The 13,675-nt window shown below is 42.9% G+C and overlaps 1 protein-coding gene across 1 annotated transcript in view; it reads left to right on the top strand.

Moving 5' to 3' along the window:
• Positions 1–2,680: 2,680 nt before the first annotated feature.
• Positions 2,681–13,675, top strand: part of KCNK10 (potassium channel, subfamily K, member 10) — a 66,995-nt gene continuing 56,000 nt past the window's right edge. Inside the window, exon 1 of the mRNA XM_010583799.1 lies at positions 2,681–2,732. Coding sequence (XP_010582101.1) covers positions 2,681–2,732 — 52 coding nt within the window. The remainder of the gene's footprint in view (positions 2,733–13,675) is intronic.

Below are 13,675 nucleotides of genomic sequence, written 5' to 3'. Positions count from 1 at the left end.
ACTGGAAACTCTTTTGAATGCTGAGGAAAAGTTATATACATGCATATATGTTATATGTATGTGTGTATAAATACATAAATAGTTCTTTATTGATACATATTTGATAAGTGATCTTATTGGGTGTTCAGAAGCCTTCTCTGAAGCCTTTTTGGTTATCGGAATTGTTAAAAGATTGCCCAACCATGATTCAAGCAATCACACGTCACAATTAGCAAAGCCTACCCTCACTTTTGTTTCCGTTCAATTTGCAGAAGTATCATCAACAGGAATCCCGAAGCCTGTTCAGAATGCATCATGGTTTGCTTGCAATGGAAATACCTTGTGCTCCTGATGTCATCATTGCAATCATCTCAAATTCAAGTCTGACTGAGCAGGCTCATTATCATTCTCACCATGTCCTCCCTTAGAGCAGCCTCTCCCGCCTCCTCCTGTACAGCACAAAACAAGAGCCACAGGGGTGCTTGGATTAGGGAAAGGAGAGACACCCAGCACCTCCCCCCAAGAAAACTTGCTGCATTACTTCCATCCAGTTTCTTCAAACCACATACTGCTTTACAGGACCTTGCACACCACCACCAAATGAAGGTGTGGATTCGTGAATATTGATTTCCCCTTCCTGTTTAGGGTTGAACAAAGAGTGTGGACAAGCATGGATGTATTTATTTATCTTCTGAATGTGGATATGAAAAGGGTGTGCCAGCCTCCACAGTAAGAGTTTCCTGAGGAGAGCCACACATTTCAGACTGGGTTTTGTTTTTTGTTTTTTGTTTTTGTTTTTTCACTAGGGCAGATTTCTCCCTTTCATCCTACCAGGTTAGCTAAGATCTGAGCAACAGATAGGAAATCAAGACAGGGCATTTGAGCAAAAAGTACAGGGCAAAAAGCAGGGGACAAATTGTCTCAGGCACCAGGTTTAGATCACAGCCACGTTTCCTGAAAATTCAGAAGGTCCTGGCTGTGGACTTCAGGACTGATTCTGATATGGGTCTCTGACCCCTGACCCACCTGAATTTGTGGATCTCTCCCCTAAACCACCCCCAGTGAACGATCCCCTCACACAAGGAGTTGATTTCCACTGTGGAAGAGAGGAGGCAGGACAGGGTTAACCTCACACAGTCTTCCTTCAGGCCCCCAGAGGGGCTGGGGTTTTGTTTTCCTGGCTAAGGAGGGGGAGCTGGGGCATTTATATCGTAACTGGAACTGGAGCCCTTTCTGGTGTTACCAGCCTGTTCTGGGTCTGAGGGAAAGCCTGGAGCAGGAGGGAGAGGAGGGCGAACGCAGACTTGGAAAGCAGCGAGTGTCTGGTAATCGCACAAGGTAAAGCCAAGCGTCCTCCCTTTCCCCGAAGGCCCCCGAGAGCTTAGGGGGGCTCCGGGAGGCCTCCAGCCTCCTGCCCCCAGCCCTCCCGCCCCCTCCCCGCAGCCCGGCCACATCTTCCAGCTCTGCCGTGCCAGCCTTTGCCTCGACGCGAGGTGTCTATCCCTGTCCGCGGCGCGGAGAGCAGCGGGGACAGCAAGGGGAGCGGGAGTCCTCCGGCACCTCTTCGGGGTGCCCGCTCCTGGCTCCCCAGAGCCTGCGGGGGCTCGGCCGGCCGCCCGCCCTCCCCCCCCGCCGCGCTGCAGAGGCTCTGGATGCTGCCGTACTCCTGCCATGTGCCGCCGCCGCCGCTACTGCTGCTCGTAGCTTAGTCGAGCGCGTCTCCGGCCGCAAACTCCGCCAAAGCAGCCTGCATCCTCCTCCGGGGAAGGATACCCAGTGAGTACCAGCCGGAGCCTGCCCCCTCCCTAGGGCACCCCGCCACCGCCTCTTACAAAGGGACTCGCAGCCCCTTCCCCCCGCTTCCTCTCCCCACCCCCCTTTTCAGCCAGCGCAGAGAGGGGCTCCGTGAATTCCCTCCAAAGCTATAGGGTGGCTCCCTCCTCCTCCTCCTCCTCCTCCTCCTCCTCCTCCTCCTCCTCCTGCTCCCGCTCCGGCTCTCCTCGGCGAGCCAGGCTGCTGCTGCACTCAGCCGGGGTGGTCCCCAGCCTCGGCCCAGCCACGCCGCCGCGGCTCACCCCCCACGGCTGACTTTTGTTACCCCTCTAGTGCCCGGGGCTGAAGGGCGGTGGGCTCATTTTCGGGGGGCGGCTGAGGCTAGAGGGTGCGTGCGCGTGTGGGGGGGGCCCCTGGGGGGGCAGGGGGGGCCGGCTGCCCGGCCGAGCCTTGCGAGCCCGCGGGCTCGCCAGCCCGGCTGCCCCCTGCGGTGGGCGCAGCAGCGGGGCCGGGCTGCGGCGGGGACCCCGCCTCCCCGACATCTGCAGGTGGAGTGGGCGAGCCAGCGCGGGAGCCTCCCCGGGAGCCAGCAGCACCCTGCACCCGCTGCCCGTCCCGGCCCGCTCTGTGGCCGCCCCCCCAGACCCTCTCCCGCCCTCGCTCTGTCCCTTCTCCCCCTCTCTGTGCTGGGGCGCCTGCACCCCTCCTCACCTCGCCGGCACAAACCCCTCCGCTCCCCTCCCTTCCCCGCCCCTCCCCACCTTCTTTGATTTATTTGTGTATTTCTTTCCTTGGCAACCACCAGTTCCCCTCAGTCAAACAGCGCAGGCTCCCTATAATTTGAAATTAATTTGTTTGACTGCAGCATTGAGACAGGAAGGTTGGGAATTCATTTAATTCTTTTTCCTCCCTGTGCAAAAAGGAAGCGATGAAATTTCCAATTGAGACTCCAAGAAAACAGGTGAACTGGGATCCTCAAGGTTGGTGACTCTCTATTACTATCATTACTATCATAATAACAATTGTTATTATTCCTTGTGCCTAGTGACTCGTAGGAGACTATTTGACTCCAAGTGGGAGGAGACGTTGGATGCTTGTCTGCTTCCCATGTGCGCCGCTCGGTCTTTCTCGCTCAATCCTAGCAGGGCGTTAGAAAATGCTCCTCAGATGTGGGGTTGGGTGGCTGCGTGGGTAAAACCTCTTCTAGGTGTAAGTTTTATAGTTCTATATTGATATCTCTCTTCCCTCCCCTCCTTTTTCTTGAGTATTTTCATGGCAAACTTGCCTGGGATGGCAGTGATCTCTGGCTGACAGCATTGTTTGTTTTATCTGTGGCTCCTTTGTTGTTTCTAGTGATCATTGTCTCTGTTAAATGGGTGGTACAGGAGTGGACACAGATGTGACTGCTTGCTCAGGGCTCCTCGATGGCACATGTTTGTTGGCAAGTGACTGGAGCAAAATGCTGCTGCAGTATAACCTGTAGTGTGGATGGTATAAAAAGACACACTAAATAATGGAGCCCAAAGGGACCTTTACGCTCTTCACTCTGTCCTGTTAACAATTGATCAGCCCAAGTGGATAGTTTGATTAACTCTATAGTTAGGTTTGGAGTCTGTCTTGGGGAGTGTGTTTGTGTGATGGTGGAAGGAGATTTACGCCAGTGCAGTGCATTTCAATAAAACGATCCAAGTGGTGTTTTAAAATAAACCATAAAGAAATGCTCTCCTTTCCTGGCATGGGGAGGAGGTTCATATGCAACCTACAGAAGAAGTGACTGAAAAAAACCCTACTGGTAATTTGTATACTTGTGTGTCATATTTCTGTGCATCGGTACAGGAGCAAAGCAACTTGAAGCCATATGCTCAGGTTTGCAGCAGAACTGCTGGCAGCCAGTCACTGTACAGCAGTGCTTGCAGGAAGTATGAAGTGATAGCATGGGCTTTGATTATTCATCTTTATTCCGCAGGTTTGGTTTTAGTGGTTAATTTGTCTGTCATCCTCCATGCCCTCACGTCTACAAAATGAAACATTATAAACAGTTTCTGCCTGTGTAGAAGGAATACAGCAGAACAGACATCTTTCTGCTGAGCAGATCTGATGTGCTCTTTGAATAGTATACACAATTAAGCTTTAGTTTAAGCCTTACTACATCTTTAATTAGGTGAAGGCTGAAATCGACACATCAGTCTCCTCTGCCCTCAGCTTCACAATGAACACATGGACAGCAGCTCTAACAGAGATTTGATTAATAACAGTATATTCCTTATCCCAGGGTCAAAATTCCATGTGGTGAAAACTTGCTCTTCCCAGGTGCTTTTCTGAATGTGTGTTTGCTGTTGCTTCCTTTTAATTCATTTTATGTATTGCAAAATGTCTTTTAATGCAAAAAGCCCTTTCCTTTTTTCCCCTGGCAAGGCACACAGGGGGTACTGATGGCATTCTGTATGCAGCTCCTTTGCTTGGCAATCAGCTTTAAAGCATATGGATCCAACAGGTGGTTGGTCACAATTTACTAATGTGTCCAAAACCAGAGAGTATCGTAACAGGTAAAAGACCTCGAACCCAGCAGGTTTCCTCTCTGCCAGGCTGAATCCCTGCTAAGGACTGCAGAATCCTACCAGTTATTTCCCCTCAGTGTATTGACTTCATTAGCCAGGCAGCAAGGATGCTAATGTATAGGCAGGAAGGAAGCAAAACCTGTTAATTTCTAATTCTCCAAGGGACTCAGGAAATAGATAAAATTTGGTGGAATGGAAAAAGGCAAATTGGTTAGGAAAAGTTCTCTAAGGCCCAATCCTTTAACCAATAGAGGAACAGTGCAATGACACTGTACTTATGTAGTCCCACTGAAGAATTAGTGATGTGGGTAGAAGACAAAGTAGATCAGAGTTCCATTCTTTTTGAAATGAAAATATATTTATGTAGATATAAATGTTAGCAAAGACCTACACAAAATGACTTAGAGCCCTAAAATGAATTTGATTTACATTCACATATGTAGCCTGTTCCCTGCATGTACATGTGAAAAATGATGTTATGTTTTGCATCCTGTGCAATATCCTTGGAGTTAAGAACTGAAGTGGCTTTTCTCACATACAAAGATCAACATGTAGAAAGCTAGTGGTGCAAGGATACAGAGTCCTAAGTATTAAAAGCAGAGCTCATGTCCAGTTAATGTTCACACTCCAATACCAGGCTCATTTCAGTGCATATTGTATGATCATTCTCTGTTCTGGTTGTCAGACAGAGAACGTGCAGTTTCCACAGTTTTGTCTAGTAGGAATTGTGCTAACTTGTGCTAACAGTACTTGAAATACATCAACTGATGTTCCTGGCAAGCAAGCTAGCAGTCCAACAATAGAAGTGAGAGCTATGGTATCTCAAAGATTGTTTAGATCTGATTATTCCAGGCAATATTTTCTAGAAACTATACACATTTCTAGAGGCCAAGGCCCTTGTTGTGAAGATATGGCTGGCTTGGGACTGATGATGTTGCTGGTTTGAACCCAGGTCAGACTGATAATCATTGAAATGAATTAATGCTCAAACTCCATAATGCTGACTGAACTATAAATATTTACATAGATAAATAGATTGGAGTCTGCTGGTAGCTTTCATCTGGCATAAAACTGGTATTCTCAGTTCACATCAGCAAAGATCAATATACCATAGAAAGACTTTGTGGAGAGAACAGATTTAAAAGAACAGAATTGACATGAGGGATGGTGTCTGACAGACAGCTAACGGGAGGCTGATTTCTCAGCCATTAAACTGGAATGAACAGGGCATGGACACTGAAAGATACTTTTATCCTGTTGTGTAGTATCTTCACTTGTCTTGGGTAGAGAGTATATCTGTGTATTCCCTGTAAATGCTGAGTGTGTTTTCTAGATAAACTAAATATTTCATCAACCTGGAAGTATATAGGTCCAGATTTCTCTGGTGAAGTCCCGTACTATCCCAGGCAATCAAACTATATAACCCCATTAACAAACAGATCAAACTCCATCCCAAAAGCCATTGGGACTTGTCCCTAAAAATCCAACGTGAAATATGTCCTAGAATATCATATATATTGATTAAAAACCCATACTATTCATATACAGTGAGTGAATGGGGTAAAAAATGAGCAAAAAACCCAAGCAGACACTTCAAGGATGTTTTAGGGAGAGTTGGACACACTGAGTAGGGGTGCAGAATTTCATACTACCTGGCCTCACATTCAAAAAAACCAAAAGCCTGCCATTTTGTTACTGGTGGAATCAACCTAGATATACACAATCATAAAACATTTGATCTGCCTATCACTGATTTTTGCTTCTCCCATTTGGTGCGATTCAGGTAAAGCAATAATAACTGAAATTAGTGAAAGATTAGATTTTTAGTTTCACACTTCATACAACTTCCCATCTATAGTTTTCAGAATATAATGTTAGGTTTATAACAGCATATGAAGACATTAATTCTTGTAATTGTTCTCATCTCTCCTCTTTCCTGCATTGCTCCTGCTGTTTGTTACAACCACCTGTTGTCCCTGCTTATTATAATCTCTTTGCACATGTATTTTTATACAGTACCTAAAACACAGTGGGTCCCTCATCCTGAGACATCTGGATGTTACAGTAATTGCAGTATTTTTCCTATGAATTATCTGCTTAAAATTGCTGTTTCTTGGTGGAAAAGAAGGGTAGATGAGACTGTTTCCAATATGCTCAAAAATTATCCCCAAGCATGACTGTCTTGCAGGGTGATGGTGAGACATCTTTTCCAAGGGAAAGATGTCTGTCTTGGTGGTGCTCTTAGTAGGTAGAAAATGGAGTTCAGTCTCATTCCATCCTTCGTGCGTACAGTTTTTTGCTGTCATTGCAGCAATATGGATTGTCAAAGCCTCTTGAATTTCCAGGTAGATGTTTATCTCTACGCTGACCTTTTGGAGCTCTGAAGTTTTGATACAAGTTCCTGCATCCTTTCACGAAGACATTGTTTGTGTAGGATGGCTTTCTGCAGTTAGAACCCTAAAATCATGCATTTATTATCATCATCACATTTAGTGTGGGAGTTAGTGGTCTGTGGGGAATTCAAGCTGTGGTTGAGAGTCTGGAGTTCCTCTTCAGATTTTGTCACTGATTTACTGTTTAACCTTCAGTAAGCCACTTACCCTTTCTTTTCCTCCCTTTTTCCCTGACTGCAAAATGGGAGTATTAATACTTCCCTAATGCACAATGGTGTTGTGAAATATAATTAACTTGTTTAAAGCAATCTGAGATCTGCTATTGAAAGAAGAGCATATGTATTGCAATCAAATACTAAAACAATTAGGAGGGAGCAAAACAGCCTGTCATCATACACAGATCACATCAATTAAGAAATAAGGTTATCTCTGCGCTTTACAACCAGAGGAAACTAGTATTACCTGCGCTTCTTCACAGACACTGAAGACTCAATTGAGTTTCCCATTAGAGGTATCTACAGACCGTTGATATTCCCCACCTGCCGCTCCAGAGGGGCTCAAGTCTTCCATAGGTCCTGTGTCACCTGCCATGGAATTTCTCACTTCACCCGAGACACCTCAAGCAGCACTGGACACCTATATGTGGGACAACTGAGCTGAGTCTCAAATGTCTTCATGCAGGTATCAGGTTTGGATCATCCCTTGATGGCTGTTGGAAAAATTTTCAGCATCAGCTACTCAGTATAAGTTAAGCTGACGCTGCCTGCGGAGTGTTTAAAAACTGCTGCAGTTCCTGCTTTTTCTGTCCTTTCATTCAAAGAGACCAATGCAGAAGGCAAACTTGATTATAAAGGCATAGACAAGTAGAATAAGGGTGTACATTTCTGTCCTCCGTTTTCAAGAAGATATATGAAAAGAAGGGCAGTGCAACTGGGAGTTAAATGATATCTTTCTGCACTAGTAAGTCAGTTCTTAGTAGCTCGGTGTAAGAATGCTATGGAAAGCTATAATGTGTAAAAAAGTAGCTCTGATCCCAGCAAATGCGGTTATATTGGCTACCGACTCATCTGATGGACCAGGACTCTGCTCTGCCTAATAAGCATGGGTTGCAGAACAACTGTAAGGAGTTTATTTTAAAGAGAGATTTGAAGGAGAATAGAAATCGGATAAACAGGACACTCCTGGCAGTGCATGATGTAGGTGCAATAATGCCAAATACAGTAAGGTGGAAAATTTGAAGAGTTTGGAAAACAAATAAAAGAGAATGAAGAAATCAGAACTTTACTAAAGGCTATGTGGAGCCTGCAGGGGAGGCAGATGAATACTGTGGACCCTAATGTGGTAAGAGATAGGAAGGTATGACTGAATTAGCAGGAGAGGAAGAAAGACAGCAGAGAGCTATTAGTTTCATCATTGTCATCTTTAGGATGCCCTGGAAAAGGAAAAACTAAGGATTTGGAAAAGTGAAATTAGCAATAGGAAAGTGGCAGAGTGAAAGTCTGGACAGCAGCTTTCTTAGCAATAGTGAGGAAAGACTGAACTCTATTCAAGATAAGAAAGATGAAGGGTAGGGTATCATTAAGATGTCATCTGTACTGTGAGAAAAGGGAATGAAAAGAATCAAAGGCAATATGAAACTGTAAGTCTAAGACAGGGAGAGCAGTAGAATTGTCATCAGTGGGAGAGGTTAAGACAGAATTATTATTTCAGTGAAGAATACCAATGCTATTTTTGCCACATATGTACAGGAGTAATCCATTAATAGGCCTTTGGACTGAAAAGTCTCTTGGGCAATTCTTGAAAACTGATGCTACCTGAAGTGATGGAGTTTGCTTTTGGGAGAAAGATATATGATATCACTTGAAATTGGGTAGGTTTGGGTTCAGCTTTTGGTGTTTATGTGGATTTATGTAGCTAGTGTGTGGACTTATCAGCTTCAGACAGAAGAGTGCATATATATGGTGATACGGTTTAATTCTTACTCTCCTGATTTAATCCAGAGCTAGGAATTTTACCACTCACTTCAGTGCGAGCAACACGAGATTCTTCATTTTAAAAGTATCAGAACTGTGTTGTCCCTGCAGGCTTTACTGAGTTAAAAGTAAAGGAGTGCCTGGAATCGCTGGGAGAACAGGGGCCCGAGATGTGTTGTAAATAGGGTAAGTACCTGGAGTGAAATGGGGAGGGAACAATGAGGAGGTCAAGATAAGAAAGGGGTAATAAACACAGTAGTATTCAACAGGTAAAGTATTACAGAATTCAGTGTGGTGGGAATGCCTAACTTTTATTTTGTAATAATCTCAGTGTAACAGCAAAAGCCAAAGCAGAGAATATAAATGCTGAACAGTTGTCTGTTTCCTATAGAATTTTTATGTAGAAGAAGTGACATTCAGCAAAAGGCTAAATACTACCTTTTTAATACCTTTTTGTAGGAATAACTCTGTTTTTTGTTTTCTGTAAGAAATTGAAAACATCCTGGGACCTGGCCTTTGTGAGACAGAGGCTGCTTGTTCCTGAGACATTGGTTATACTTCCTTCATTTGTTTATAAAGCATGTATACAAAAAACATTTTAACTATAATGGAAAATGTGCTCTAAGATGAACCCGCTGACTTTCATAAATAACGTGCCATGCCGTTCTCACTGGTTACCCCAATGAGATAAAATAACAAGTGAGAACAGCACATATCATACACCCTTGTACTTCAGGTTGGTAGTACCAGTCCTTTTTAGGCCATGGACCATTATTATTCTCCCAACATACTTTCTGGGCTGCTTTTCACAGTTACAATCAAACATTAACTCAGATTAGTTAAACAAAATGATATTTTAAAAGTGAACTATGGATCTCTTACCATGTTAATGAGCCACAGAATTTAGGGGATATTTCCTTGGTCTGGGAATGCTGAGACCAAGAATTAAGATTTCATCTTTTTCTTCAACTGCTAATACAATTCTCATGCTATTACAAATCTTATTATTGGCAAAGTGTCCCAAATGCGTGTATTATTATGTGTTATTCAGATGTCCCAAAATACAAGCATGGGAGATCACTGGTAAGATTTTGAGGTTAGAGTGGAAATTTCACTGTGGGTTATATCTCTGTGTTGGAAGTGGAAATGAAAGCCAGTAAGGTAATAGAATCTCTTATCTAAACCTGTGTAGAGGGGAAAGAAAGGTGGAAGAGGATACACAAGCCTGGCTTAATTTTATTTTTCTGTTTTTAAAATGGAAGGGGAACATCCTGCTGAAAGCTGGAGTTGTGACAAGGGGCATGACATATAAAATATATGAAAGGGATTGAAACCTGTTGCACTTAGGATCTGGAGTCCTGAACAGCGAACAGCTGCAAAGTCCTGGTGTGGGTTCAATTTTTTTTAAAAGTCCAGGCATAATTAGGTCTAGCATTTTGTTTGAGTTTGCTACTTGAAATTTTAGAGGACATTTGAAAAGAAATAAAGTCCTAACAAGGAGAGACAAAGGAAAGCTGCTTCAGATAATGTAGATTACAAAAGAATGGACCCAAAGTGTGAGAGGGTCACCTCTGCTGCCAGTGGTGCAGAAAATGTGGAATGAAAAGAGTGTACTTGTGGTAAGGCTGAAAATGCTCTGGAAAAAAAAAGGGTGGACATGAAGACAAATCTGGCTGCTTCCAAGTAGAATTCACTTTTTTCAAGCACATGATGTTCTTTCTACCTTTTAGCAATACGCATGTAACCTAGGGTGTATTTAAAAAAAAAAGAAGTATCTTTATGTTCTCTGTTGATTCCTCAGGGATGTGTCAGGGTCCTCCTCGGTGAGCAAAACTAAAGCACAGTATAAATAATCTTATGGACATATTACAAAATGTCTTCATCTCATGAAGTAAGTGTCTTTAATAGATGATGAACTATTTATTTGGCTAGTCCTGCATTGGAGAAACATGCTTTTGTTTCTTCCATTTGTTCCTCAATTCGGCCCCAAAGAGATGCATTCAATAGATCTTTAAATTGCTTCAGTTCTCTGTCTTTCTGATAATCCGTAGATTATGCATGACTGTGTGACCGTTGTTTGCTGAAGACAATAGACTGTTTAACTAGTAGGGGCTAACAGAAGTTAACACCCTAAAAAACATCTTCTTACAAAGCAATACAAGTTATTTTGGTATCTGTATTCTACAGGATGATCACAGTGCTTTAAGCATCAGGCTTTGAGTACCTAGATTTGTTGGAGCCATATGTTCATATCTCAGCAGGACTGACTCATCTTTTCTTTCCTAGGAAGAAAAAACAACATGTTACTGACTTTACTGGATGAGGATCTTGGATTTTGGCACCTTAAACTTGTGCCACTGAGATTCTTAAGATTCAGTGACACGCTGTTAAAGGGTGCTTCGGTCATTTATCTCTTACTCAATACTGTAAGATAATAGTACTGGCATGATTTGAAAACAGAAAATACATACTGACAGCTTGTCCAGGGCTTTTATCCTCTCAAATTTCAGCTTTTCATTTTAAAGGAACAAAAGGCAATCACTAGCTACTATGTGTGAAAAACCCCAGTCATGATAGAATTATAAAAGAAATGGTACTGCAGAAACTCCCAGCTGAAATGAAGGAAGCAGCTCACACATGTCCAAGACATTCCCCTAGGTTAACTCAGATCCGTCACTGATTACTTAAATGTTAAGACTGCTAAGTTTGGATTGCACAAGAAAGGGTTGTGCAGAGAGGCCTTGGGTAGCAGCAATCATGACAGCTACAGAAACAACACCAGAGCTACCTCTTCATGATGCTACAGCTACCATACTAAATTGCCTTCATGGGAAACAGAGTTCATTACTGGGTTACAATGATATACTGACATGTAACTTTGCGACCTGATTTTCTCATTGTTGCCATACGTTATTTGTTGATTCAGTTTTCTAAAAATAAGCATCTGCTGCCATTTAAGGCACTGTAAGGCAGCCGAGACATTTGCATCAGCCTGATATATATGATAATGGACCTAAGGGAGACCTCTGCCTTCTGGAGCAACAGCTTAAGGCCAATTAGGATATCCTAGGACCTCTCACTTGGTACTATATAATATGGACGGGCAAATGAATTATGCCATTTTAGTGTGACTTAATTGGAGAATAAAACACCTAAATATAGGTGGGTATCTGAAATGCAGAGGTATTCTAAGTTTCTAAGGACCTGCTATGGTTAGGGGAGATATAGTCAAATATGGTTCATAGAGCCTGGAGAACTTATGTCTGGTTTAGTGTCAGCAGAATCACTCTCCAGGCTGCACTGGCCAATTTGACCACATCTGTATTGACTCTAGTGGAATGTATTCCAAGTTACAGCAAAGGAAAGAAATGAGACAAGGGTTGTTACTGCTCGTATTTTGAACTTCAGCTCAAATGGCTTTGGATAGCTTCTCACTAGGAGGATTTAGGGCAGGTATACACCACTTATTCCTGGTGGGTTCATTCTCGATTTGCGCATGCTTTGGGGTTATAAGAAATTACACCATCATGGTTAGTGCAGTTCTGCTGAAAGTTATAAAATACTACTTTGAGCTTGGCATTTTAGCAGTGATTTCATTTGTTTCCAGCAGCTCTGAGTGCAGGAGAATGAGTTCATGTCCACCTGCTATACACTGTGTAGGCATACTTTTGGTTAGGTGAAGCTTAATTGTGGGCAAAACCGATCAGAGGGCCACAGCTGCCTCTTAAGTCTGATCTGTGAATGCATGTAGCTACATGTCAGTGATGCAGTAAGGCAACACTATGAAGTACTGAGAGATGTTAGAAGCCATACCATATCAGCAGATGCCATCCTTGTGTAGCTATAAAGTCTTATCCTAGTTCAAATTACAACTGTATTTCTGCAGTATTATTTGACTAGAAGCTGAGCATGAAATAAGAAAGTTCTTAGGTAATTCAGTTGTTGTACTAGACTCCTTATAATCTAAGCTACCCTAAATTATATACTGTATAGCAAACTCCAAGCCAGCTTTGTGCAGCCAGAATCAGCCTGGCAGTGACCTGGAGCTCTGTGTGCCCGACCAGCCTCCCAGTGACACTGTTCATCTGTTCTGTTTATTATATACAGCTGTGAGCAGCATAATGGGTCTGAAGTCTGTTTAACCTACTTCCTTTTGCTTACCTGAGCTCTCTTTGACTCACGGTCACTTTCCAATAATTGTCTGACATGCAGACTGGACAGGTAAATCATTCTGACTATGGCAGCTTTACTGGTGCAACTTACACACCGAAAGTGTAAAAGAAAAATGTGTATGTTATAAAGAATTTAAAATCGGAGAAAATAAAAATGGCAATGCTGAACAAGTGCATTTCAAACAGCAATTTTCTATTCCTTGTGAAGATCTTTTCTGCACAGAGTAGTTTTGTAATAGCTGTCTTACATTATATGTATTCTTCTTCCTGTTCCAGAATAGGTTTTCAAAGTATTGAAAGGCCTTCGTTCACTTTAACTAAGACTGTTACTGTGTATAGGAACTTAAGACCGCTAAATAGACTGGATTCTCAGGATATGCAAATAGTATAGCTCCAGCGAACTAAAAAATAGCCGAACTGATGTGCTTCTTACAAGATTTCTGACCATTATCACATGATGAAAGATCCACTTCTATTGCTGTTGCACAGAAAATTTGAGAAATTATCACTTAATTGAAGTGGTGGATCATTAATGACATTTGCTTGAATTCAAAGTATTTTTCTGTAGATTCCAATCATTAGCCAGATTGGGGAAGACACCACTAGACTGATGCAGAAATTCTTACCTCTTGTTTTTACAGAGGAGCATCAGTATGAGCTCTTTAAGTATGGTCAGTAATGTGCAGATACATCTGTAAGGATGCCCCAAGAAATCTTGCAGGGGAAAAATTAGTGCTGACAGTATTCTTATTCTGGGGTTAGAGCTTATATTGCATGTGTTTTGCTGGCCTTACTTATATGTAAAAGAAGATCTGTTCCTTGGCTAT

The sequence above is a fragment of the Haliaeetus leucocephalus genome, unplaced genomic scaffold, assembly GCF_000737465.1.
Source record: "Haliaeetus leucocephalus isolate CR32 unplaced genomic scaffold, Haliaeetus_leucocephalus-4.0 Scaffold932, whole genome shotgun sequence".
NCBI lineage: Eukaryota > Metazoa > Chordata > Aves > Accipitriformes > Accipitridae > Haliaeetus > Haliaeetus leucocephalus.
This window is presented reverse-complemented; position numbering and strand designations above follow the sequence as displayed.